The 25,308-nt window shown below is 37.1% G+C and overlaps 1 protein-coding gene across 1 annotated transcript in view; it reads right to left on the bottom strand.

Moving 5' to 3' along the window:
• Positions 1-25,308, bottom strand: part of ASCC3 (activating signal cointegrator 1 complex subunit 3) — a 325,142-nt gene that overhangs the window by 16,270 nt on the left and 283,564 nt on the right. The window contains exon 37 of the mRNA XM_021090356.1: positions 14,969-15,193. Within this exon, the coding sequence (XP_020946015.1) occupies positions 14,969-15,193 (225 nt within the window). The remainder of the gene's footprint in view (positions 1-14,968; positions 15,194-25,308) is intronic.

Consider the following 25,308-nt stretch of genomic DNA (forward strand, 5'->3'; position numbering starts at 1 on the left):
TGGAGAGAGGGAGGGTCTGAAGGAAGAGAATGGAAATTGCCAGCACTCATTTCACAGGGTCTCAATCACCTCTGTAAATTAGAGGTGATGTCTCTTGCTTGGAGAAAAGTGCTGTAAAGCAGCATGAAAATGTTTGGAATAATACTGGGGGGAATTAATGATGTGAATAAAAACTAGAGCAGTGGTGAGTTTCAAGAGCATGACTTTGAAACAATATTTATAGAAATTTTAGACACAATTAGAAATTATAGAAATTAGCAATCCGTTGTGATTGTTTCTGGCAATGATGAGTAAGATTAATTTGGGCGTGAAAGCAGAGAATTCAAATTTTGACATCATTGTGGAAGTGGAAACTCTAGGGCCAATGCTGTTCGGGTGTCAGGTGCAGTCATCAGGGTCTGGGGCCTAGACAGGGGGATGAGGGAGGGGAGGAGAGACGCCAGGTCTGATGAGTATCAGAAATGTTCAGTCAAGGTGATGGGTAAAGAAGCTGTGGTCAGAGTTGATGTCACAGAGGTGGTGGCTAAAGTGGTTTTGGATATAGTAATTACTAGAGCAGAGGAGCATGGAATACATGTGATTACAGTGTGGAAAGGTCATTTGCTGAAGTCACCCTGGTGACTGCAGGAACTGGAATGGAGCTGAAAGCTATGGACTGGTTTTTGAGGGAGGTGGCAAAGAGATCTAGACTTTGGAACATAGTTGAAAAAGAAATCATACAGACTCCGAAAATAAAACATACATGAGAAAAGAAGGAGGATTCTGAGAAGAAAGACATGGTTGGAGAGATTTAAGGTAGCAGACTTTTGTTACTGAGAAACAAGAATAATTAGGCAAGTGCAGGAATTTTCAAAGGGAAGGTAGAAATGGGATGGTGTGTGTGTTTGCCTATGTCTAACTGAAAGCAAGAGAAGGAAGAAGAGAGGGAGGAAGGAGAGATGGCTGAGGAGAGAGGGAAAGGCAGAAACAAAGAGAGGCACACATACTAACCACATCCTCATCCTCACATGGAAACCACAGGGCAAACTCAAGAACTTCTGAGATATTTGGCTTTACGTAAAGGTAAAACCACCACCACCACTACCACCAGCATGACCACCAAAACCAACTCCACCCCCATCCCCCATATCAAAAAGAACTAGATTTTTGAAAATGAACACTATCTGGAAGGAAATGTTTTAGGTTGCAGGGGTCTTAAAGTCAATGGCATGCTTTTTGACTTGATTACACCTCATGTCCTCAACATTTATTCTGGATTGATTTCAAGAATTCCCTAAGCATATCAAACTTGGTCTTGGAGTTAAACTCAACCACATTTCATAGTGATGTTAACTATTTCTGCAAAGGATAGATTTGTCCAAATCTATAGATACTTTCCTTCTTTTTCTGTTACTGTAGATTATACTTAAAAATGCAAGCTTGACAACATATCTCTGTGTTCTGTACCAAACAAAATACATTTTGTTCAATTACTGCAAAAAGTAGCAAACAGTAAAATACATAAGGTCAAACTGTATAGACAGTCTGCAAAAATATGGTGTAGTGAAAATATTGGTATAATAGTGCAGAGATAGAAAACACTTTTGTAAATAGCTCTTAACAATACCAAGCATGAGGCAGACATTAGTCTGTCTCCTTTCCACAGATGGAAAAACTGAAGCTCACATAAGTTCAGTGACTGTGTGATCACACTGGTGAAAAGTGATGTTAAGACTTGATCTTGGTTTTCTAACTTCATACCTTGCTCACCACACTTCTTCCACAACCTCTAAATTATTTATGTATATACCATGTCTTATTTTGAAGTAAAGTGGTTTATTTACATCTATGCTTTTTCTCCTATATAACAGAAAAATACAGAGTCCAGACAAAATTATTATGCATTTAATTGGTTATTGTCTCTGAATAAATTTTGTCAATGGGATTTTTTTTTTCTTTTTATAGCCACACCTGCAGCATATGGAAGTTTCGGGGCTAGGGGTTAAATCAGAGCTGAGCTGCCAGCTTACACCACAGCCATGGAAATATGGGATCTGAGTCCCACCTGTGACCTACACGGCAGCTCAAGGCAATGCCAGATCCTTAACCTACTAGTGGAAGCCAGGGATCGAACCCGCATCCTCAGGGATAGTATGTCAAGTTCTTAATCCACTGAGCCACAACAGGAACTCTTCCTCCTTAGGAGTTTTGAAAACCTAAAATTTCAGAATTAACTTTAACCCACCATTTGGTTATAATGACAGCTTATTATTTGATGTGCAGGCATTAAATATCTTTTGAAACATAACTGAATTCTGGATTTAAATAATTCAGGGGTAAAACTGGAACTGAGAGTACTGTGACTGAATTAAGTCAATTTCATTGTAAGGAAAAAGAATCTCTGATTTAGGTCACTAAAAGAAAAACTACCGGTCCATGTACACCAAGAGGTAAGTTAACAGGTGAATAACAGATGTAGCTCTAAGATCCATTGTTAAAAACTTTCTAAGCTTCAGTTTGCAAAATCTGTGAACCTAGTCCTCAGGTCTTCCAGCTGTCACTGTTGGGTCTATATACGGAATAGGATCCCTAGTCCCTCCAGGCATGCTGATGACCTGCACCCTCTCGTCCTCCCCTTATCCTTTCTCCTCTTCAAGGAAACTTTCTCCTTTTCCACCCATCTTCCTAAAGTTTCTAGTGATAGTGTAGGGACTGCAAAAATCACATGAAAATAAGCTTATGAGAAAGATGGAAATGGCTAGATAACTACATCTATTCAAAGTTAATGACATAAACATAATTCACTGTTAGAGTTGAAGAGACAGGCTTATTGAATCCAGAGTGAGGAAAAAACCTTTTCATTTATTTATAACAACCGCTGTTATTTATTTCAATTTATTTAAAAATTGTGATTTATGGAATATCATGAGACTGCAAAATGCTATGGAAAGATCAGCAAAAACAATGCAAATCTCAGAAACTCCCAGGAGTTGGAGCCTAAGGGAACCTAAAGAGATAGGACAACTAAATGTAATGTGGTGTCCTGAGTGGAATCCTAGAACAGAAGACACTGAGTAAACTGAAGAATTCTTAATAAGTATGGACTTTTAAAAGTTTCATTGAAGTATAGTTAATTTACAAGGTTGTGATAATTTCTGCTGAACAACAAACTGACCCAGTCATACATACAAACATACTCATTCTCTCACAGATTCTTTTCCCACATAGATAAGTATGGACTTAATAATAATATATCAATAAAGGCTCATCAATTGTGACAAATATACCATATTAACCTAAGATGTTAATCACAGGGGAAAACTATGAGTGTGAAATATATAGGAAAGCTCTGTACTGTCTCTATAACTTCTAAGATGATTCTAAACTACAAAGTTTATTTTTCAAAAAGCTATGGAAATTCATTCTGGGCAGCCTGTTAAAATATTAGTTGTTAGACATCTGCTGGAAATTCAAGAGCTCCCAGAAGTTTTGCAATGATGGGAAAACCTGAAAAAAGCCTTCCTGACAGAAAGGCACACTCTTTAAAGGTTCAGGTCGGTTGCAAGTAATGATACAATATTTTGTCAATAATTAAAATGCTATAAGTACATTTATAAGAATCTTTTTCAATAGCAACAGTTGTTCACAGTAACTTTCTCCTGAACTTTTACCCCCAGAAGGTTAGCATTCAGGAAGCTCAGCTGCTGTCTAACAAACTTAATTAATCAAAAAGTCATTTCCGAGCTGTAACTATGAGTAAAAGCGCTTCAAGTGTGCTAGCAAGCCTACAAGTTAATCAAAATGCTAATGCAGTACAAATTAAAGTTGTGATTAACATTTCACAGTAGCTGCTTAAGTGAATTGATCACACAAATGGGTTAAGCATTATTCATTTCCTTCAGCCCCAACCGGGAAAAGGGTTGTTATGTGGGTATGAGGAGAGGAGCTGGGGGTAGAAGGATCCTTCATAATAGCATCATATCATCAATAAACCACCACCAAATTGTCATACAAAAGCTTACAGGTAGAGCCACCCAGGGGGAAACAGCTTTCCAAATTATATTATAGTCCTTGAAGAGAGATTGCCTGTAAATCCACAAGAGTAAGTAAAGGTGTTTTACACCTCAAAACCCACACATTTGTGTTAGTTTTGGAAACACTAAATGCTTTAGCTCTGTGTTGCATCTGTAATGGGGAACGGTGCTTTTTTTAAGGTGGTAATTTGGGTATTCTATCATGGAATTAAAATATAACTGTGATACAGGATAAAAGCTGCACTAGCTGGATGATGATTCTGCACCATGGTGTGGATCTTTGCATTTGGAAGAATAATCACTCAGGATTAAGTTCATGTAGAATTATTTGTTTTGAAATAGACATCCATTAATAAGAGGCTTCTATGGTAAGATCTGAGCTCCTGGCAGTCTTGCCAGGAAAGCAGCCTGAATTAGACATCCCTGTCTCTATGAATTTGATAAGGTCACACGAATGTTTGCCACAAACAGAATACTTTTGTTCGTAGACAATTCAGATCTGGCAGATATTTTTAAAAACATTGTGAGACTCCACACACAATAAATCTCCCTTTCAACTCTCTCCTAAGAAAGAACTAGAAAGGAAAAAGTGAAATATTTAGTCATTCCATTTATCCATGATACATTGAGATCTATTATGTGCCAAGAATTATGCCCAAGTCACCTTAACAGTCAGTGGCATTATAAATAGTTATTGATAAGGTTCCAGCATATTTTGGATGATACAAATGTATGCTCACGGGATTAATATTCTTTGAAACATATCCATAAATCAGATATATTTAAAACTTAATAGTGTACTTTTCATCTTAGAATCCTTTAAAGATTTTAAGTTGCAGAAATTAACTCTTTAAATTGTAGATTAGTAAATATGGGTAACCCCATTTTGAAAGTCTAGAATTTATTTACTTATCAACCATCCATCTTTTTCTCAAAATGATCTGAAGACACTTTCTGAAATGTATTGTATTTTACTGTCTATGTAAAGATAAGACTGTCACTTGAACTATTCATAAGCACTTTAAAATGTGAAAGGATTCTACTAAGAATATATGGAAGATTTTATCTACCATTTACTATATCAAAACATTTCTTACAAGTACTGGATTAAGGATTTGACCAAGTACTTTTTTTGTTAAGCTCGACAGTACCTGGACTATTTTTGCTGCTAACTATACTTGACTTTATGATTCTAAAACTTGGTCATTTAATTGACACTGACATTCTTCAATACATTTACATCCTGCTAAGCCTGTACTTAGTGCAGACATTGGTAAACACTCCTCAAAGGTTACGTTAACCTTGCTCAATGGTACTTCTGTCTCTTGGTATTATCGAATATTTCCATGCTTTTTAATCTGCTACAAATGAGAATCATTTGGTAATAGAAATATAGACCCAATCATAGTCATAGTATCTCTCAGTTAAAATAATTAGGTCAATAAAAATACTCATATCATTGTATCTTCTTTTATCTTGTCCTATTTTTTTCTCATTCTCAGACTCTGATACATGCATATATTCATATCTTGAGCTTATCAATTAAAATACTTTAAAAAATAGATTGAAGATGCAGTGTGTTTCAGAATAGCTACGGGTTACAGAAAAACTATTTGAAATGTTCAAATAAACTAGTTATTTGAAATGTAATGCACATTAAATTTATCAGAAATTGTTACAGAGATAAAGAGGTCAAATTATTGTTTTGAAGTTTGGGCTAAACAACAACCTTACCAACAAACTTTTAGGGATTTGCTTTTGTAAATTTAAGGTTTTCTGAATGGAGGAAAGTATGCCAGTTCATACCTCTCCTTCCCTTTCTCTATTTATGCAGCTTATTAAAGTTATCTTTTTGACGATCACCTTTTGTGACAACTGATAAATCCTATTAGAATATGGTTAACATTAAATTGAGTGGTATATGAGCTACCTATTATCTTCAGTGAAAGAAAAAAAGGCTGGAAACTTAGTTGTTCAAAAAAAGACTTGGACATTAAAGGAAATGATGTAAAATGACAACTCCTGTATTAATGTTAGATGCAAGAACTTTCAAAACAATGGAAACTTACCCATCGGAACATAGTTCCTCAAAGGTTTTCCTTACGGGCACTGAATCACCAGGATTATTTTCAAAGCCGGCCTCCTGGTTTACCATTGCCAGCTTTCATGCTATGGAACACAAATTCAACCTAAATACATATGCACCTTGGTATGCAGGATATAGAACTTGATACTCTCCCTCAATAGGGATGTTTGTTATCTTTTGGGGGAGTTGGTAGTTCTGTATTTTGGGACCAGGAATCGCTGAGATTGCCTACTGCTACTAGAAATTTGAAGTTTCTCAAAGAGGACCAGGGGGATGGATGGACAAAGGCTATCTCCAGGGGAGCCCCATTAGTGGCGGCGATGATGGGTCAGTGAAAGAAGCCAAGAATCTAACATAAGCAGAGAAAGCAAACCTTCAAGAATGAAAGTGAAATATTAACGTGTGTGTGCATGTGTTTTAATAATGAACCTACACACAATTATTATAGTGTGCATCACTGTTTATTATAGGGGTATCTTATAATTATGACGGCATTCCTCTTTCCTCCTGTGGTTGTATGAGCAGTCTGATCTTTCCTCTGTTATTTCCAATTACTGTAGTTTTAGGGGAGAATGTGGGGAAATAAATGGTTAATTCATTGGGCTACCTAGCATAACATAAAAACCTTGAGAAGGCTCACAAGCAATTGACATAAAAACATATCAACTGGCAAACAGCACATCAACTGGACACTGCAGAGTGATATAATAAAGCCCAATTACAAATATCAATCATATTAACAAGTCCCTCTTAGAAACTGGTTAAAGTAATTATAGGTAGACTGTTGAAGGGGAACTGGAGTAATTAAAGGGAGGTGACTTGAATATACATTAAAAAGAAGGGATTAATTAAAAAATAGTATTCATGTTCTAGTGGGAATTCTTGGTCAAAAGAAAAGTAGAAAATCCTGCAAAGTTCTCATATTTTAAAATAAATCCTGACTAGACCATGAATACAATTCTTAGCTATCTTTATAGGTCAAAAGGAACCCAATAAGATATATTTTTATTACATATCCAACCTATGCTGAATGCCGAAAACTGCTTTTCTTTCAAGAAAAAGATTTTGGGGGAAGTTACTTAGTCTTTATCTGTAAAATGAGGATAATAACTGCACTACTTCATTGGACTGTTACAGCAAATGAGTCCAAGCAATGGAAAGAAATGAGAACAGAGCCTGGTACAAAGAAAATCCTCAATAAACATTCACCAGCACCACTGTTAATGATGGTCTGTCTTATGGACTGTCATTAAATAGCAATTCTTTTTTCTTTCTTTCTTTTTCTTTCTTTTTTTTAGTGTGGGATATGGAGATGATATGCAGTTTTCCAAATATTCTGGTAGAACTTGGCATTTAACATACATGAATTCCAATTTAAATCTGAAAGCGTAGGTTTCCAGAGATCTTTCTAATCAATCTATACTACCACACTTTTGTGTGTGTGTTCTCCTTGCATGAGATCACAGCATTATCTTGTAGTTCTTAAGGATACTGATGCTAAAGTTCTTTAAAATAAATCTTAAAATGCACACAAATATTGCAATCTATTAAATTCAGGTTGCAGGGTAGACAGCATTAGCTGAAGGGTAAAAATGGCCTCTACTATATCTGAATGCAACTTTCCCAAATTAACCCAGCAGAGTGACAGCACAAGCACATAGCCCTCTGGTCTTCAGCTCACTGGGTCAGCTCCTCCAGCCATGGTTCCCCTTTTTCCCTTTAACACCTGAAAGCATCCAATTACTGGGAAGTTTTGCTGCAAATACTAAATAGAAGGTGGTAAGAGTGGCAAAAACATAAACTTGTACTCTTACATTATTTGGCTTAGTATTGTATTTAATTATTTTGCATTTAAATGCAGGTGATTTTAATGTAAAGACATACAGCACTTCTCAGAAATGATCAGGGCTATTAGAGCAGGACTTTATTTATTTATGGCCACACCACAGCATGATCCTTTGCCAGGGATCAAATCAGAGCTTCAGCCGAGACCTATGCCACAGCTGCAGCAACGTTGGTTCCTTAACCCACTCTGCCACAGTGGGAACACCTAGAGCAGGATTTAAAAGTCCTGGTATCGCCATTTGGTTTCAGCATAAACTGCCTCAACAAACCACCTTTCAGCAGTTATTTAACTTCTCTAAAAACCAGTTTCTTTGCTCCTTGATACAAAAGCAGCGTGGGACAGAGAGCTAATCAAAACATCAGACACTTTCCATCAGATCTGGCTTTGTCATCAAATTTGAAAAATTTAGGCAAGCATTAAATTTTTTTTTTTTTTCCTTTTTGGCCACACCTGTGGCATCTGGAAGTTCCTGGGCTAGGGACTGAATCCAAGCCAGCGGTTTGACCTACACCACAGCTACAGCAACCGCTGTATCTTTAATCTACTGCACTGGGTCTGGAATCGAAGTGGTACCTCCACAGAGAAAAGCCAGATCACTAACCCATTGTACCACAGTGGAAACTCCCTAAGTTTTTGATATTTATTCGTAATTTTACCACAAAAGCTACCATGGTTTTTCTTGGGTACATCTGGGACACAAAGTATGTCACTTACTACATTTTACAAATATATTTTAGGGTTAACATAATCAAGAAGAGGATATAATGGCAAGAATAATCAATTTCTTAACTGCTCAATTAAAAAATTAAAACATTTTAAGCAGGTTTAAAAAACTGAGATATGTACATAAAATTTTACTCTTGTTTTTGTTAGGTGGGATGGAAATGATAGCAGCAGTAAAATACTCAAAGGAACCATGATGAACGTCCTAGTGTACAGCACAGGGAACTCTACTCAATAGTCTGTAATAACTCACATAGGAAAAGAATATGAAAAAGAATGGATATATGTATATGTATAACTAAATCATTTTGCTGTACACCTGAAACTAACACAACATTGTAAATCAACTATACCTGAATATAAAATAAAAATTAAATTGCATTAAAAAAACACATCCTTAAAACCTCCCCCCCCCCAAATAAAAGGAACAATGATAAAAATATCTTCAAACAAAAAAACGACACAAATGTCCTTGGTACACAATTTCAAAAGGACACAAAAAGAGAAGGCAGGCTGAACTGTACATTCTGACTTCAAGCCAAAGCGGAACTACAGCAATATGTTTTTCTTTTGTGAATGATCTTCCAGGACATGGGGAGTCAAAACTACAGAGTTTTCATAATCATGAAAAAGGTATATTTCTAAAATTATAGGGAATAAAAAATATAGAGTTAAAAGACTATGAAGAAGCAAGAAAATAAGAGAATTACTAAGAATGAGGAGAGTAAGACCTAGTTCCCTGAGTCTTCAAATCATTGTTTACTTTATAAACATTAACTAATGTCCCTCTCTTGTAAGGTGTTATTTTTACTCAGACAGCAGGGGTTAAGTGACTTGCCTAAGGCCTTATACTAAGACAGGAGCAGAGCTGAATTTATAGTAAGAGCTGGTGGCACTGAGTCCCATACACAGAACACAAAGTCACGCTAATGTCCCATGAGGGCAATAGTATAATTTTCAATCAGACAGCAGGGCCACAGCTTGGAACACCAAACCAATGCTTTCTAGGCCAACAGTATTTGCATATCAAATTAGAACAATAGGGCACAGTAATGAAACCTGTCAATCAGTCATGGAAAATTTTATCAAGCCATGATTTTCCCCAAATTTTCCATTAACAACCATAATATTCATTCCTCTTTTTGATGGCTTACTTTTATCACAATCTTAGAAAGAAATTACAAGAATGAGGAGTTCCCGTCGTGGCACAGTGGTTAACAAATCCGACTAGGAACCATGAGGTTGCGGGTTCGGTTCCTGCCCTTGCTCAGTGGGTTAATGATCCGGTGTTGCCGTGAGCTGTGGTGTAGGTCGCAGATGTGGCTCGGATCCTGCGTTGCTGTGGCTCTGGCGTGGGCCGGTGGCTACAGCTCCGATTCGACCCCTAGCTTGGGAACCTCCCATATGCTGCGGGCGCGGCCCAAGAAATGGCAAAAAGACAAAAAAAAGAAGAAAAAAAAAGAAATTACAAGAATGAGACGATTTAGGATGTGAAGCTGGTTGCCATCTCTTTACAATTAAGTTTCTTTTCTTTTTTGTCCTTTTGTCTTTTTAGGGCAGCACCAATGGCATATGGAGGTTTCCAGGCTAGGGGTTGTGATCAGAGCTACAGCTGCCAGCCTACACCACAGCCACAGCAACACGGGATCCAAGCCGCACCTGTGACCTACACCACAGCTCACGTCAATGCTGGATCCTTAACCCACTGAGTGAGGCCAGGGATGGAACCTGCGTCCTCATGGATACTAGTTGGGTTCATTAACCACTGAGCCATGATGGGAACCCCGCTTCACAACTAAGTTGCTTTTTAGGTGGCTTCTGAAAAGTCAAATCCATATTTATAACCATAATTATAATGCTTATAATTTATAATACAGGAAAATTGCCCATACAATGTCTAATAACAGGGAATAATTAAGTAAATTATGACTTCTGAAGAAATATAGTGTAGCCATCAGAAATTACTCTTAAGAAGAATATTAAATGTTATAAATTACTAAGTTGAAAAAGATTATAGGGGTTCCCCTTGTGGCTCAGCAGTAACGAACCCAAACTGTATCCATAAGGATAGGGGTTCAATCCCTGGCCTTGCTCAATGGGTCGGGGATCTGGTGTTGCCATCAGTGGCTTGGATCCCGTGTTGCTGTGGCTGTGGCTGCTCAAATTGGTGCAGCTCCGATTTGAGTCCTACCCTGGGAACTTCCATATGCCATGGGTACAGCCCTAAGGGGGGGAGAGACAAAAAAAAAAGATGATAAAATAACACGATAAAAATTTGCAAAGGAAGAAAGTGAGACAGCAAGTGTATATGTGTGTAAATGTACAAAGTAAAAGAGCCTCTGCATCTCCAAAGACAAAAAAGAACTATATGTAACTATTAGTAAACTTTTTTAAAAAAATTTTTTGCAGGAGTCATCAGGAGTAGGCTAGGATGGAGGAATCAAGTAAACATATTTTGATTAATGAGGGCCAAGTTTCTCATAGGTGAAGAGAAGAATTATAATTCAAAAAAGGGGGAAGACTCAAGTGAAAAGTGAACACTTGGTATTAAATTGGAATTGGCATTATTAGAATGAACTCACGGTTTTATGAAAACAAATATTTTTCAAACACCCAAGCACACACACACACACACATACACACACAGATAAGAAGATATACAAATAGATATAAGATGTCTGTGTGTCATACTTATATTTTCTAGCTTTGTCCACTGAGGGGCCTAGAGGCAAAGGTACCAACTTAGCGATAGGAGTCAACAAGCACCCCGGTTTTAGTCTCTAAAGCCCTCACCAATAAAAACAAATACTCGTGAGCTTATACTTTGCTCTTTAGGGCCGCACCTGCGGCATAAGTAAGTTCCCAGGCTAGGAGTTGAATTGGAGCTGCAGCTGCCAACCAATGTCACAGCCACTGCAACACCGATCTGAGCTGTGTCTGTGACCTATACCACAGCTCATGGCAACGCCAGATCCTTAACCCAATGAGTGAGGCCAGGGACTGAGTCTGCATCCTCATGGATATTAGTCAAGTTCCGCTGAGCCACAACGGGAACTCCATACACTTTAAATAAATAAAGTAAATAAATAAATGGAGGAGAATGAATAATTCTCCGTTAACAGTGGAACTCTGGGAATGATGGAAACAGAAAATTACAGCAGTAATAATTGTTTTAGGCAAAAGTCACCAATGGATGATGAAAGTAATGTAGGAAAATAGGAAAAACAGGGTACCTACAAAATCTCAAAGTATGGCACTACAACATATTAGTTACAAAAGGAAAAAAAAGTAACTTCTCAGTGGAGAAGCCTGGCAGACACCATCTCAAGAGCACAGAGTTAACACCCCTAGTAATAACACATATCCATGTCACAGGCCTGATACCAAGAGGGCAAAACATCACTTCTGTGGTATTCTTCAGTAATTATGAGGAAATGTTAGGTAAACTCAAACTGAAGGAGAGCTCTCTACACAATGCCTGGCCAGTACTACTCACAAGTGCCAACATCCAGAAAGTTAACAAGACTAAGGTGACATGACAATTAAATGGAATGTGGGATCCTGGCTGAATCCTGGTCCAGAGAAAGACATTAGTGGGATAAAATACTAGTGGACAAAACTGGAATGCGGTCTCTAGATTAGTTAATAGGACTAGATCAGTACTGAGGCAAGGTGTTACCAAGCTGGGTGACAGATATATGGAAATTTCATTGTATTATTTTTACAAACATTTTCTAAATCTGGGGTTAGTTCAAAACAAAAAAATTAAAAATTCTTTTTCTGAATTAAAAAATTTTAATTCATTAACAGAAAGAAAAGAGCCTCATATTCATGGAGGTGAAGATATAATTACTATGAATGACTTTCATTTTAATATGTTGTTTTTCCATATTTTCTACAAAGAAGTGTATTACTTTTATAATTAAAGAGAAAATTGTTTCTTTCTAGATATTATTTAGAAGAAGCAAAAACTACTCAAGAAATATAAATATCCTAAGAAGCTCTATACAAGAATAACTACTAAAGGCTAAAAGTACCTGACCGAATCCTTTTCTGTTATAGCAAATTTAGAAATAGACTCCATGTGAAATTGCTAATTACTACTACTATACAGCCTTTGAATCATTGCTGACTTAGTGGTAAAAAAGAAAGTATGAATGAGTTGATAATACATTATAGCTTTTAAATATGATACAAATATGTATATCTATGAGTATACTTATAAGTATAATAAGTATAAAAATTTAATTCCTCCTGCAACCTCTCTGCCACTCTTCCTGACCCGTGAGTTCATTAACAGGTCAGTGTTTGAGGGGGAAAAAAGCAGCTAAAGGAAACACAAATGAGTATCCAGGGTCACAGCTAAAACTTTAGGAACTTTAACCTTTGTTTATAAAGTGTGACTAATAAGGAGTGGCAAATCATCTTCCTAGAGAGATAAACCACATGTTAGTTACAAAAAGGGTGTAAGAAAATTTACATGCTTATTACAGACTTATTCTGGATCTTCTCTCTAGATATATTTTCACATATTTATGTAGACAGTCTACACAGAAGCAGAATTCGTAAATGGAATTGTAATATTCTGCAGTGTTCTATAACCTGAAGGATGCTTGGGTTATTTCTGTCTTTAATTTTGCAAATGTCTATATGCAGATCTTTACAGATTCATTTACTCCCTACTTTTAAGAACAATGCAAATCTTTTGAAAATCTCAAAAATTGTTTTTTATTATAGAAATGCCCAAAAAGGCATGATACAGAAAATCAAAAGCTCTTATAACCTCCAACTCTTAGGGCTGGTGCTTCTCCTACCCTACTCCTCTCATAGTCACCTCCCAGCAAATGGCAGCTCCAGTCCTCCAGCTACTCTGGAGAAAAGTTTTGGAATCATCTTATAGTTCCTCACTTTTCCTTAAAAAAACCCTTGTCTAAACCACTAGCAAATTCGGTTAGTTCTCCTTAAAGAAGTACACAGGATCCAACCAATTTTCACCAAACTCACCCATACCAACTGGGTCCAACCACCATCATTTCTTGCCTAGCCTTAGAGCATTCAAGGTATAACGTTCATGGATATGGTTTCAGATTTCACATTGCAACTAAGTAAGAAATATCACATGTCAAGGTTTTATACAGTATCCAAGGACATACACAATTTTCTGAAAAGGCTATAAAAATACTCTTTCTCCTTTAAACTACATTATTCCTGGGAGGCTGGGTTTCTTTCATATACTTCAACTAAAACATCAAATTGTAACAGACTGTTTGTAAAAGGCAACAAATTAATTTAGTTGAGTTATATTAAACTAGATGTTACAGATATTTGCAGAAATGTAAAACACAGGATGCACTTCTCACTAATGTTTTATTGCTTTGGAAAAGTTGTTTTTCTTGAAAAATCATTAACATATAATGAGTTAATTATTGTTATTTTTAAATGAAATAATAAATATGAGAATTTCTCAGTTTTAACAGATATGGTAAATATTCATAGATACAACCAACATAACCATTTAGTGAACCATTCCTCTAGTAGCTTCCCTCTCATGCAGAGTAAAATCCAAAATCCTTACATGGTTTACAAACTCCCTACATGACCAGACCTCATTTTCTCTATAATCTCCACTCTCATCCCTTCCTAACCTCATTTATAATTACCCCCTTTTCATATTTCTTATAATGGCCTCCTTGGTTTTTCTTGAATTTACCAAGTGAGTTCCTACATAAATCAAAAGCACTAGCTCTTCTTACTGTTTGGAACACATTCTCGCAGGTAGCCCTATGGCTCACTCCCTTCGTTTCTTAAATGACACCTTACAAGCAAGATAGTCCCTGAATGCCACATTAAAGAAACAGTACAAAACAGCACCCTCCATCTTTCTCCATAGTTCCTTTCTTATATGTTATTATTATTATTATTATTACTTTAAAATAGCACTGATCACCACCTAACACTTTTTAATTTTGTGTCTTCTCCATCTCTAGTGAGAGCCCATTACAGCAGGTTCTCCTCTGTCCTGTTCACTGCTGTAAGCTCAGAACCTAGAAAAGTTCCTGGCACTTAGTTTACCATCAGAAAATTTCAATTGAATGGATGGATGGCTGAAATTGTCATCCTATTACATTTCTACTTGCTTTTCCTTTGAGGATTCCTGATTTAATTCACTAGGTGTTTCTCAACAACGCTATATTAAAAATATGTAAATGAAAGTAGATTTTATTCTAAAACAGGAAAAAACAAACAAAAACCCCAGAAAGAAGAGGAGAAAATGTAGGTAATTAGGAATGATTTCCATACCTGACATACTCTGAGAGCTTGATCCAACACTGTTTTGGTATCGGTGTCATAATCTGGGCATGGCAGCATGGTTCGGCTGAGATGGGCCTGCAGTAAGAGATGTGCTTTCGTGTGGGGGCTGTCAAATGAATGAGGGTTTGATTCCAAGGGAAGACATTTTGCCAGTTCGCTATTCATATGATCTTCATTGTGTCTTACTGGCAAATCTGTGTATTCCTCTGCGTCCTGAAAAAAAAAAAAAACCAAACAAACCAACCCATATAGATATGTAATATATTGGATCAAAACCATAATAGTTAATGTACTTCTTAGCTTTAACTACTGACAGTTAAAACATGGTTTAATATTTTAAGCAATTAATATTAAGCAAAAGTGGGTCATGTATAACACATCTGAAATTCTTGAATGTGATTTTTATTTATATAGTCAATAAATACAATACAGATCCTACTAGGCATCAAACACTATGCTTGACACTGAGCTCCAGCAATGAACCAGAAACAGAGTTTGTCAGGGACAAATAAGCTCTACAAAGTGGAAATGAATGCTATGATATGGTAAGTACAGGGTGCTGAAGGGATGGATATTCAGTTTGAGGACTTATTTAATTTAGGTCAGGTAAAATATGCTCCTTGGAAAAAGATGTTTAAGTGAAGATCTATAGGATGAGTGGAAGAAATAAGGCATGGCTGGGTGAAAGGAGGATGAGAAGAGGATTGGTGAGATAAGGGTGAAGACCAGGATCATTAACTTAAGATTTACTGTAATAAATTAGATGAAAACAAAACTGTTCAAACTTGAGGATTTCTGGTTCCACATGCAAGGTGCTTAGAAATCAGCACTCCGTCCTAACAAGTAAAAAGCTGAAAAATCAACAACTCGTTTTGGACCCATATGAGAAAGGAGGACATACAACCACAGGAAACAGGCAAATGCAGGGAGTCATGGCTAAGAGTGGATACTCACAAGCAGAAAATGCCAAGACAATCAGTGTCACTAAGAAAACCTGAGCTGAAACTGATGCACTGTGGGAGGCTCGGTGCAGACAACTCTGAGAGCTCAAAACTCCAGGGTGACCCAGTCATAGGGGGCTCCACAGTACTGCAGGATTTACTTACAGGAGCTCCACCAGATTCCCACAGTAAATATCAGAGAAAAATCCCCTTGGGCTTCTAGCAAAGGGAGGGGAAAAGAACCATTCTGAAATACTCCAGAGCACCCTGTCCTTAACAAGGCCTGCTTTCAGGAGAAACTAGTTAAGCAGAGCCTAACCTGCTGGGGTATTATCAGAGCCTAACTAACCCTGGGAAAGGAAATACCCAACTGTACCCAGCTCTAGCTATGCACATGGGAGAAGGGAAATACCCCATTCCTGCCCATCCTTTCTCATCTAAGGCGGGAGAGTGGAAAAAAAGGGAAAACTCTGTGAAGTTCACAATTCAGAAGCAGACCTAATCACATGACTATAGAATACTTCCCCATACTGCCATGCCCCAGCTCACCACATTACCTAAGGCCTATTTACAGCAGTCCTTTTTACCCAGTTCATTACATCCATCTATGCAGAAAAAAATGACAAGGTATACCAAAAGGCTAAAAGCACAATTTGAAGAAATGGGGCCATCATCAGAATCAGACATGGCAAGGATGTTGGAACCATCAGATCAGGAACTTAAAACAACTATGATTAATATGTAATATCAGACAGTATAAGTGGAGAGATGGAAGTATTTTTTTTAAAGTCTACTTTATTTATTTATTTATTCACATCTGTAGTTGTTTAATGATCATAACAATCCAATTTCACAGGATTTCCATCCCATAACCCAAGCACATCCCCCCAACACCCAAACTGTCTCCTTTGGAAACCATAAGTTTTCCAATGTCTGTGAGTCAGCATCTGTTCTGCAAAGAAGTTCAGTCTGTCCTTTTTTCAGATTCCACATGTCAGTGAAAGCACTGGATGTTGGGGTCTCATTGTATGGCTGACCTCACTTAGCATGATAATTTCTAGGCCCATCCATGTTGCTAAAAATGCTGGTATTTCGTTCATTTTAATGGCTGAGTAATATTCCATTGTGTATACGTACCACATCTTCTGGATCCACTCCTCTCTCGATGGACATTTAGGTTGTTTCCATGTCTTGGTTATTGCAAACAGTGCTGCAATGAACATCAGAGTACATGTGTCTTTGCGAGTCGTGGTTTTCTCTGGATAGATGCCCAGGAGTGGGATTGCTGGATCAAATGGTAGTTCTATGTTTTGTTTCCTGAGGAATCTCCATACTGTTTTCCACAGTGGTTGCACCACTTTACAATCCCACCAACAGTGTCATAGGGTTCCTTTTCCTCCACACCCTCTCCAGCACTTATTGTTTGTTGACATTTTGATGGTGGCCATTCTGGCTGGTGTAAGGTGGTACCTCAGAGTGGTTTTGATTTGCATTTCTCTAATAATGAGTGATGTGGAACATCATTTCATGTGTTTCTTGGCCATCTGTATGTCTTCTTTGGAGAACTGTCTGTTTAGATCTTCCGCCCGTTTTTTGATGGGGTTATTTGTTTTTTTGGTATGGAGCTGCAGAAGGTGTTTATAAATTTTGGAGATTAATCCCTTGTCAGTCAATTCACTTGCAAAGATTTTCTCCCATTCTGTGGGTTGTCTTTTTGTTTTGCTTAGGGTTTCCTTTGCTGTGCAGAAACTTTTCAGTTTGATTAGGTCCCATTTGTTTATTTTTGTTTTTATTGTCAATACTCTAAGAGGCGGATCTGAGAAGATGTTGCTGTTCTTTATGTTAGAGAGTGTTTGGCCTATGTTTTCCTCTAAGAGTTTTAGAGTGTCTGGTCTTATATCTAGGTCTTTAATCCATTTGGAGTTTATTTTTGTGTATGGTGTTAGGGAGTGTTCTAATTTCATCCTGTTCCATGTGGTTGTCCAGTTTTCCCAGAACCTCTTATTGAAGGGGCTGTCTTTTCTCCATTGTATATTCTTGCCTCCTTTGCCATAGATGAGTTGGCTATAGGTGCGTGGGTTTAATTCTGGGCTTTCTATTCTGTTCCACTGATCTATATTTCTGTCTTTGTGCCAGTACCATATGGTTTTGATGACTGTTGCTTTGTAGTATAGTCTGAAGTCCAGGAGCCAGACTCCTCTAGCTCCGTTTTTCTTTTTCAGGATGTCTGGCTATTCTGGGTCTTTTGTGCGTCCAAACAAACATTAAAATATTTTGTTGGAGTTCTGTGAAGAACGTCCTTGGTAATTTGATAGGGATTGCATTGAATCTGTAGATTGCCTTAGGCAGTATGGTCATTTTGATAATATTGACTCTTCCAATCCACGAGCATGGTATATCTTTCCATCTATTTGTGTCATCTTTGATTTCTTTCATCAGTGTCTTATAGTTTTCAGAGAGAGATGGAAGTCTTAAGAAAGAACCAAAAAGAAACACTAAAAGCACTGTAATAGAAGTGAAGAATGCCTTTGGTGAGCTTCCTGTAGATTGGACATGGCTGAGGAAAGAATTTCTGAGCGAGAGAATATATCAATTGACATTCTGAAAATAGAAAAGCAAAGAGAATAGAGACTGAAAAAACACAAGAGAACATCCAAGGACCATGGGATGACTACAAAAGATGTAACATATGCACAATGGGAATGCTGGAAGAAGTGAACAGTGTTCTAGGAACAGTATGTAGTGTATGCAAAGGCCTTGTAATGGGAGGGAAAATGGTTGAGTCCAAGAGACTGAAAAATGTTATCTAAAAATAATTTCAATTGATGTAATATCTGAAAAAAACTCTTAAATGAATATTTAAAACATTCTGTTTAACTGAACAAATAAATAAAAAATTATAATATACATCATATTATGTTAAATTTTATAATATAAAATTTTATAATTTAATTCTATTAAATATGTTTAATAGAGATATTAAAATAACCATTACATATCCTCTCAGTCATGAATTATGTCTCTTGTCTTACTTTGTCCTGCAATAGTCAAAAATATCACAACTACTTTATACTATTTTGGACAGTGTCTTTAGCATTTTGTACCGCTTTAGGTAAGAAGTGTCTGTTGATAACAACGGTCAACGTTTTGCCTCTATGTGTCATCTTGGTTTTCTCTTCCTATATTGTTTCAGTTTTTTCCTGTTCTCCCTGAAGTCATTTGCCAAAGAAGGGCCATTTATATATGGCGTTGCTATTATTTTTGATTTTAGGTGAACGTCAAGACTGCAGTATTCTCATCTGATGCCTGATGCATCTCAACGTCATATCTGGGCTCCATTCAAGTCCCCATCAACACCTGTCTACCTATCCTAGCCTTGACAAAAGAAACGTTTAACAGCAGAAGAGGAAAAAGACGGTTCAGAAATTTAAAACATGACCTTTCCTTTCAAGGAAATTAAAATATTATTGGGGAAAAATATTTATATAAATAATTATTTTAGGTGCAGAATAAAACACTGTTATTCAGAGAAGAGCACTGAAGTGAACTGGATGCACTGGAAAGTTTTCCAAAGGAGAGAGTGTTTGTTCTAGGCTATGAGCAATTTGTAGAAGAGGAGAGAGGGAGAGAGATTCCTTGCATTCCAGGCACAGAAAATAGTACACACAGATCCATAAAAACGGACAAGGAGGGGTCTACAGTTTAAGCCTCAGGGATGAGGAGAATGATGATGCTATTAATAGCAAAGAAGCAGTGAGCAGGCGCTTTCTGTTAAGCATACAAAATACAGTTAAAGAGAGGGCAACAATCCAGATAGTTGGGCAGAGGTATAGGGAGATGAAATCAGCTTTAAATCTGTTTTACAACTTATAATTTATTCATATCTAGATTTATTTCTACTGTTCATAAAATCAACTTCCTCTGACCTTTTACCAGAAGATAATTGAATAACTGTTTTAATACTGCAAACTGTATTGGTCCTCTAGGTTTTAGATATGTCTTACCTAGTTATGGACTTATGAAAAGTTAAAATCAAATTACATGGAAAGTAGGAATTTGGCTGAAAACACTAATTAATAGCATTATCTAAGTAATCTACTTCCCTCAGTATGAACTTGTTCAAATTTGATTACATACATTACACAACACTTCTCCTCACACTGTGTGTGTGTGTGTGTGTGTGTGTGTGTGTGTGTGTATGTGTATGAGAGAGAGAGAGAGAGATAGAGAGGAAGGTAGGTTGATTAGACATTGATTGATTGACTCATTGGGAGGCAACAACATTAACTAGCCATTTCCTAGTCTTAGTTCCCAAATATCCCTGGAAAGAGTGGAACATCTTTCTGTGAAATGATTTCAGTATCCAAAGACACACATTTCCCACAGAGCATGATTTCTAAATGCAAACCAACTATTTCATTTGGTGCTAAACTAAAGAACCAATGATCTGCTCCACTACTTGAGGGAAAACTCACTGAGAAGTGGTGTGTCTGAATGGGACTGGCCACTCACAATTATGCTTATTATGCTTATTGTACTCTTGGAGTTATTTTCAGGTAAATTTGCTCACTAGTATTTTTTATTGTATTTTTTTACTTTAGAATCTAAACTCTATGTAAGATGTGACTCCACTGTTTTCCAAACCATGCCAATTCTGCTTGAATTACCTGATTTATTGCTTTAATCCCCTGCTTCACCAGGATTGTGAATTTGCTCACTGCCAGCAGTATCAGTATCAAATGTGTCTGCTAACAGCTGAGTACATCTTAGCTTGGGAAAAAATGCTCTGCAGTAGAGAGATCCTTCTAGGTCAAATAGGGGAGCAATAAGATCTTTAATGTAGATTACCCAAAGACAGTGACCTTACTGAAAAAACTGAATTCAGTGATGCCTTTTCTCTGCATAAAGGCAATACAGGGTTTCCTTTACTAATTAAACTAAGGGCTCCTTAATTTCTTCGCAAAATCCATAGACTGTAATAATAATAATGAAAAATATTTCAGGAGTTCCCATTGTGGCTCTGTAGAAACGAATCTGACTAGTATCCATGAGGACTCAGGTTTGATCCCTGGCCTTGCTCAGTTGTTAAGGATCTGGTGTTGCTGTGGCTGTGGTGTAGGCTGGCAGCTGTAGCTCCAATTGGTCCCCTAGCCTGGGAATCTCCATATGCCACTGGCGTGGCCCTAAAAAAAATAAAAAAAAAAAAAGATGAAAAATGTTTTAATAACTACAATGGACAAGGTCTTAGTGTGATGAGTCATTTGAGGAAACCAAAAGGAAAACAAAAAGACAACTTACCAAATGGGAGAAAATAGTTTCAAATGATGCAACTGACAAGGGCTTAATCTCTAGAATATACAAACAACTTATACAACTCAACAGCAAAAAAAGCCAACTATCCAATGGGCAAAAGACCCGAATAGACATGTTTCTAAGGAAGATGTATAGATGTTTACTAAATCTTTCTTCAGCAACTACTAGTGCTGGGTATACAATGGTGAAGAAAAACAAAGCCACAATAACACCCCCCGACGCACCCTCAACTCTCACGAAGCTACATAGTCACGTGGGGGAGCCAGACTTCAATCAAAACGGGCCATGAATAAATGTAAAATGACAACGGGACAAGCATAAGGAGGGAGGGGTACAAATAATAACAGTGGGTCAGGGAAGGTATCTTTGAAGAGATTACAACTAAGCCAAAAGAGTGTAAAAAATAATATATATATATATATACATAAAATATACATAATACATATACGAATTACATATATACATATATTTTAGGTAAATAAAGGAGAAATGATAGGTTAAGGTTCAAACTTGAGCAAGAGGGACACAGACTGTAATGAGTTACAGGAAAACGCTCTTTAGAATACTTATGCAGGGAGTTCCCGTCGTGGCACAGTGGTTAACGAATCCGACTAGGAACCATGAGGTTGCGGGTTCGGTCCCTGCCCTTGCTCAGTGGGTTAACGATCCGGCGTTGCCGTGAGCTGTGGTGTAGTTCGCAGACACGGCTCGGATCCTGCGTTGCTGTGGCTCTGGCGTAGGCCGGTAGCTACAGCTCCGATTCAACCCCTAGCCTGGGAACCTCCATATGCCGTGGGAGCGGCCCAAGAAATAGCAACAACAACAAAAAACAAAAAGACAAAAAAAAAAAAAAAAAAAAAAAAAAAGAATACTTATGCAGATTTTATTATTTAACATATTCTTTTGATAAATAACACCCTTTTCATTATTAAATTTGACACAAGCAATGTTTTTGAGATCTTCAAAGAGTTGATATTTGATTTATATTTATAAAATAGCAAATGAATAATAGTTCCTACAGTTAAAAATTATCCATAGGGAGCTCCCTTCGTGGCTCAGTGGTTAACGAACTCGAGCAGGATCCATGAGGATGCGGTTTGATCCCTGGCCTCGCTCTGTGGGTTGAGGATCCGGAGTTGCTGTGAGCTGAGGTGTAGGTTGCAGATGTGGCTCGGATCTGGTGTTGCTGTGGCTGTGGCATAGGCCAGTGGCTGTAGCTCCATTTTGACCCCTAGCCTGGGAACTTCCATATGCCACAGGTGGCCCTAAAAAGGGGAAAAAAAAAAAATTATCGGTAATTAAATGAGGTCTCATCGAAAGCTATGACTTCCTTTAAGGAAGGATCTCTCCCTTTCTGTTTCCAGTATTTGAATTAATGGGGAATTCAAAGAATGCAGTAAGTAATTCTTCTCCTTAGAAACGTTATAGACCAGGAGGATGGTGGTATGTATGTGTGAGGCAGTGGAGAGAACACTGGATCTGGGAATTAATACAACAGGTGGATTTTCAGCGCTGCCACTTACACACTATGTGACCTTCTGAGAGTAACTGAACCCTCTAAGTCCCAAATTCCTTATCTTACATTGGGATTTGGTGTGAAGATTCAATGTGATAGTGTTTATGAAAATGCTTAAAAGCTGTAAGTCTTGGTATAAATGTTGGGCATTATTACTATAATAATAATCCCTACATCTGATACCATACAGAATGTTAACTGAGGCTTAAGATTCAATTATTTGAATTTTGTTCTATACTTTTCAGCTGTAAATCTTTGTATACAATTATGTAAATGTACTTCCCTACCTGAAATGACATTTAGTTAATTTACTTTTTAAAACATTATTCAAAGAAACAAGATTATTATTTTTACTGATACTTCACTAGGACTGGCACATTCATTTTATGCAGGTAATCATACACTTTTCCTATAACTGTTATAGAAAATATTGTTTCTTTGAAAACCAATGTTCTCAATACAAGGGACAGCCAAATTATAAACAAATTGAGAAATTACAGCTTCTTGAATTACAAGTTTGATACTTCAGGTTTTAGTCTCCAGTCTGCAATTAGGTTTCTTTTAAATCCATATTAATTACATGTTTACGAAAGTACATCAATATGTGATAAGAAAAGATGCTCTTTTCAGTGCCCTTTAGTTAACTAACTCAAAATTATACTTGTTGCAAGTTTTTTGAAGAAAAAGCACTATGGAGAGTTATAGTACTCTGTAACCCCATAGTGTTTTATAATTAAAATTCAAATGCTATGAACCACTAGAATGCAACAGAAAACACTGTCTGTTAGATCAATTAGAATACAAACATTAAGCAGCATTTTATTTTTTGTGGTTTGATTATGGATTCAAGAAGCAATGTAAAATGAAGACCCACTAAATATACTACTAGCTAACCCTCAATTGCTCTGCCAGACCCTCCTGTGAAAACCACAATAATTTATTCCTGGAATTCGAGTTCACAATTTTCCTGAGCTCTTTCGAATGTGGCATGCTTGCTTCACCACTTAGCTTAGCTCTTATCTCCTTCACGTATTTTATTCTGGGTGTTTCAGAATACTTACAAAGGAGATTTTTTTTTTTTTAACTTAGTTTAGCCTGATAAGAAAAGCAGCAAGCCCAGGATCAAAAAAGAGAGCTAGTAAAATAATACAATCCCTGCTTAAAAACAAACAAGCAAACAAAACTCCTTTCTAGCCACTTCTTCCTTAGTAGGACACTCTATTTACTTCCAAATTACTCCTCTAATTTTAAACAACTTGTCTAGTTAATTTCCTGTGTGTGATCACTGAATATAAGTGAGGTTCATTTTCTTATCTACATCATGTAGGTAATTAAAGGAAATTGAAAGTGGGCAGTGAAGCTTTTATGCAACTGGGATTGAAGCTGAATGGAGGGCAGGGAGGTCAGTGGAGTCCATTATATTTTTATGTGAGAGGCTGGTTTGTCTGCCCTGTCCTTGTTTATTTAGTGTTGGCTGGACAGGCTACTAACTGCAAATCTATGTTTCTGATTTGCCCAGCTGTCCTTGAATAAAGACATCTTCCCTGCAAATGTTGAATGACAGTGATTGACAACCTATGACGAACTCTGCCTGCCACCCCCTGCTACTGTTTTCAGATTGCAAAAGAGAAATAGGAATAAAGAAACATCTTTCATAATCACATCAAATGGGCCCTGCTGTTCACCCAATAGTTTTCATTTTGTTTCCCTTTTCATCACAAACCTCAATCTGTTCTGCAAATGCCATAAACTCAGCTAGTCCATATAAAATAAAAAATTAAAAAAACCCCAAACATATATATGTATGCTACTACATTTGGCTAGCATATTTACACTGATTTTAGTTTATTGAGGATATACACCCTTACATAATGGTTTAGTCACACCACTGTTAACACCAACTTATTTGCTTGTTCTCTGAAGAACAATCTGGTACTCTACACTGCTGAGGTATGTCTTTCAGAGATTAGCTGGCACTTGGGTTTAGTTAGGACTCTGTTAGCTTATCTAACACATAAGTCTTACATGTCCTTGTGGCCTTTAAATATGATGATTGTGTAGCTTACCTTTTAGATTTGTTAAAATGAGAAGCTTATTAGATACTCAGCATTTACTTTTTTTTTCTCTTTAGTGAAAGTATGTGAACAAGTGAATTGTTTCAGTGTGTGCATGTGTTTGTGAGTGTGTTTATGCATATTTTCTTTTTCTTCTAGGTGCAGTAACTATAAGAGTCTGCTCTACCTAAGCAAATTACTGAGGTGAGAAGCAGCCAGCATGGGTTCATGCCTGGTCCTGTGCAAGGATTACGTAATTGTAAACTAGTACTTTTGCGTCGCTGCACACATCACTGCCTACACCAAACTCACTAAGTAGCAGATAAGAGGGTACTTGGACAGTGGGGATAGCAACCCCATCAAGGTGAGGGACTAAAGAAGCTTTATGCTATAACTTGATCTCTGTCATGGGAAAAGCAAAACTTATAAAGTTAATGAGTTGTAGACTTTAAGCAGCACTTGATTAATTTGTAACATTCTGAGGCGTTAAAACAAACCAAAATT

Source organism: Sus scrofa, chromosome 1 (assembly GCF_000003025.6).
Source record: "Sus scrofa isolate TJ Tabasco breed Duroc chromosome 1, Sscrofa11.1, whole genome shotgun sequence".
Taxonomy (NCBI): Eukaryota; Metazoa; Chordata; class Mammalia; order Artiodactyla; family Suidae; genus Sus; species Sus scrofa.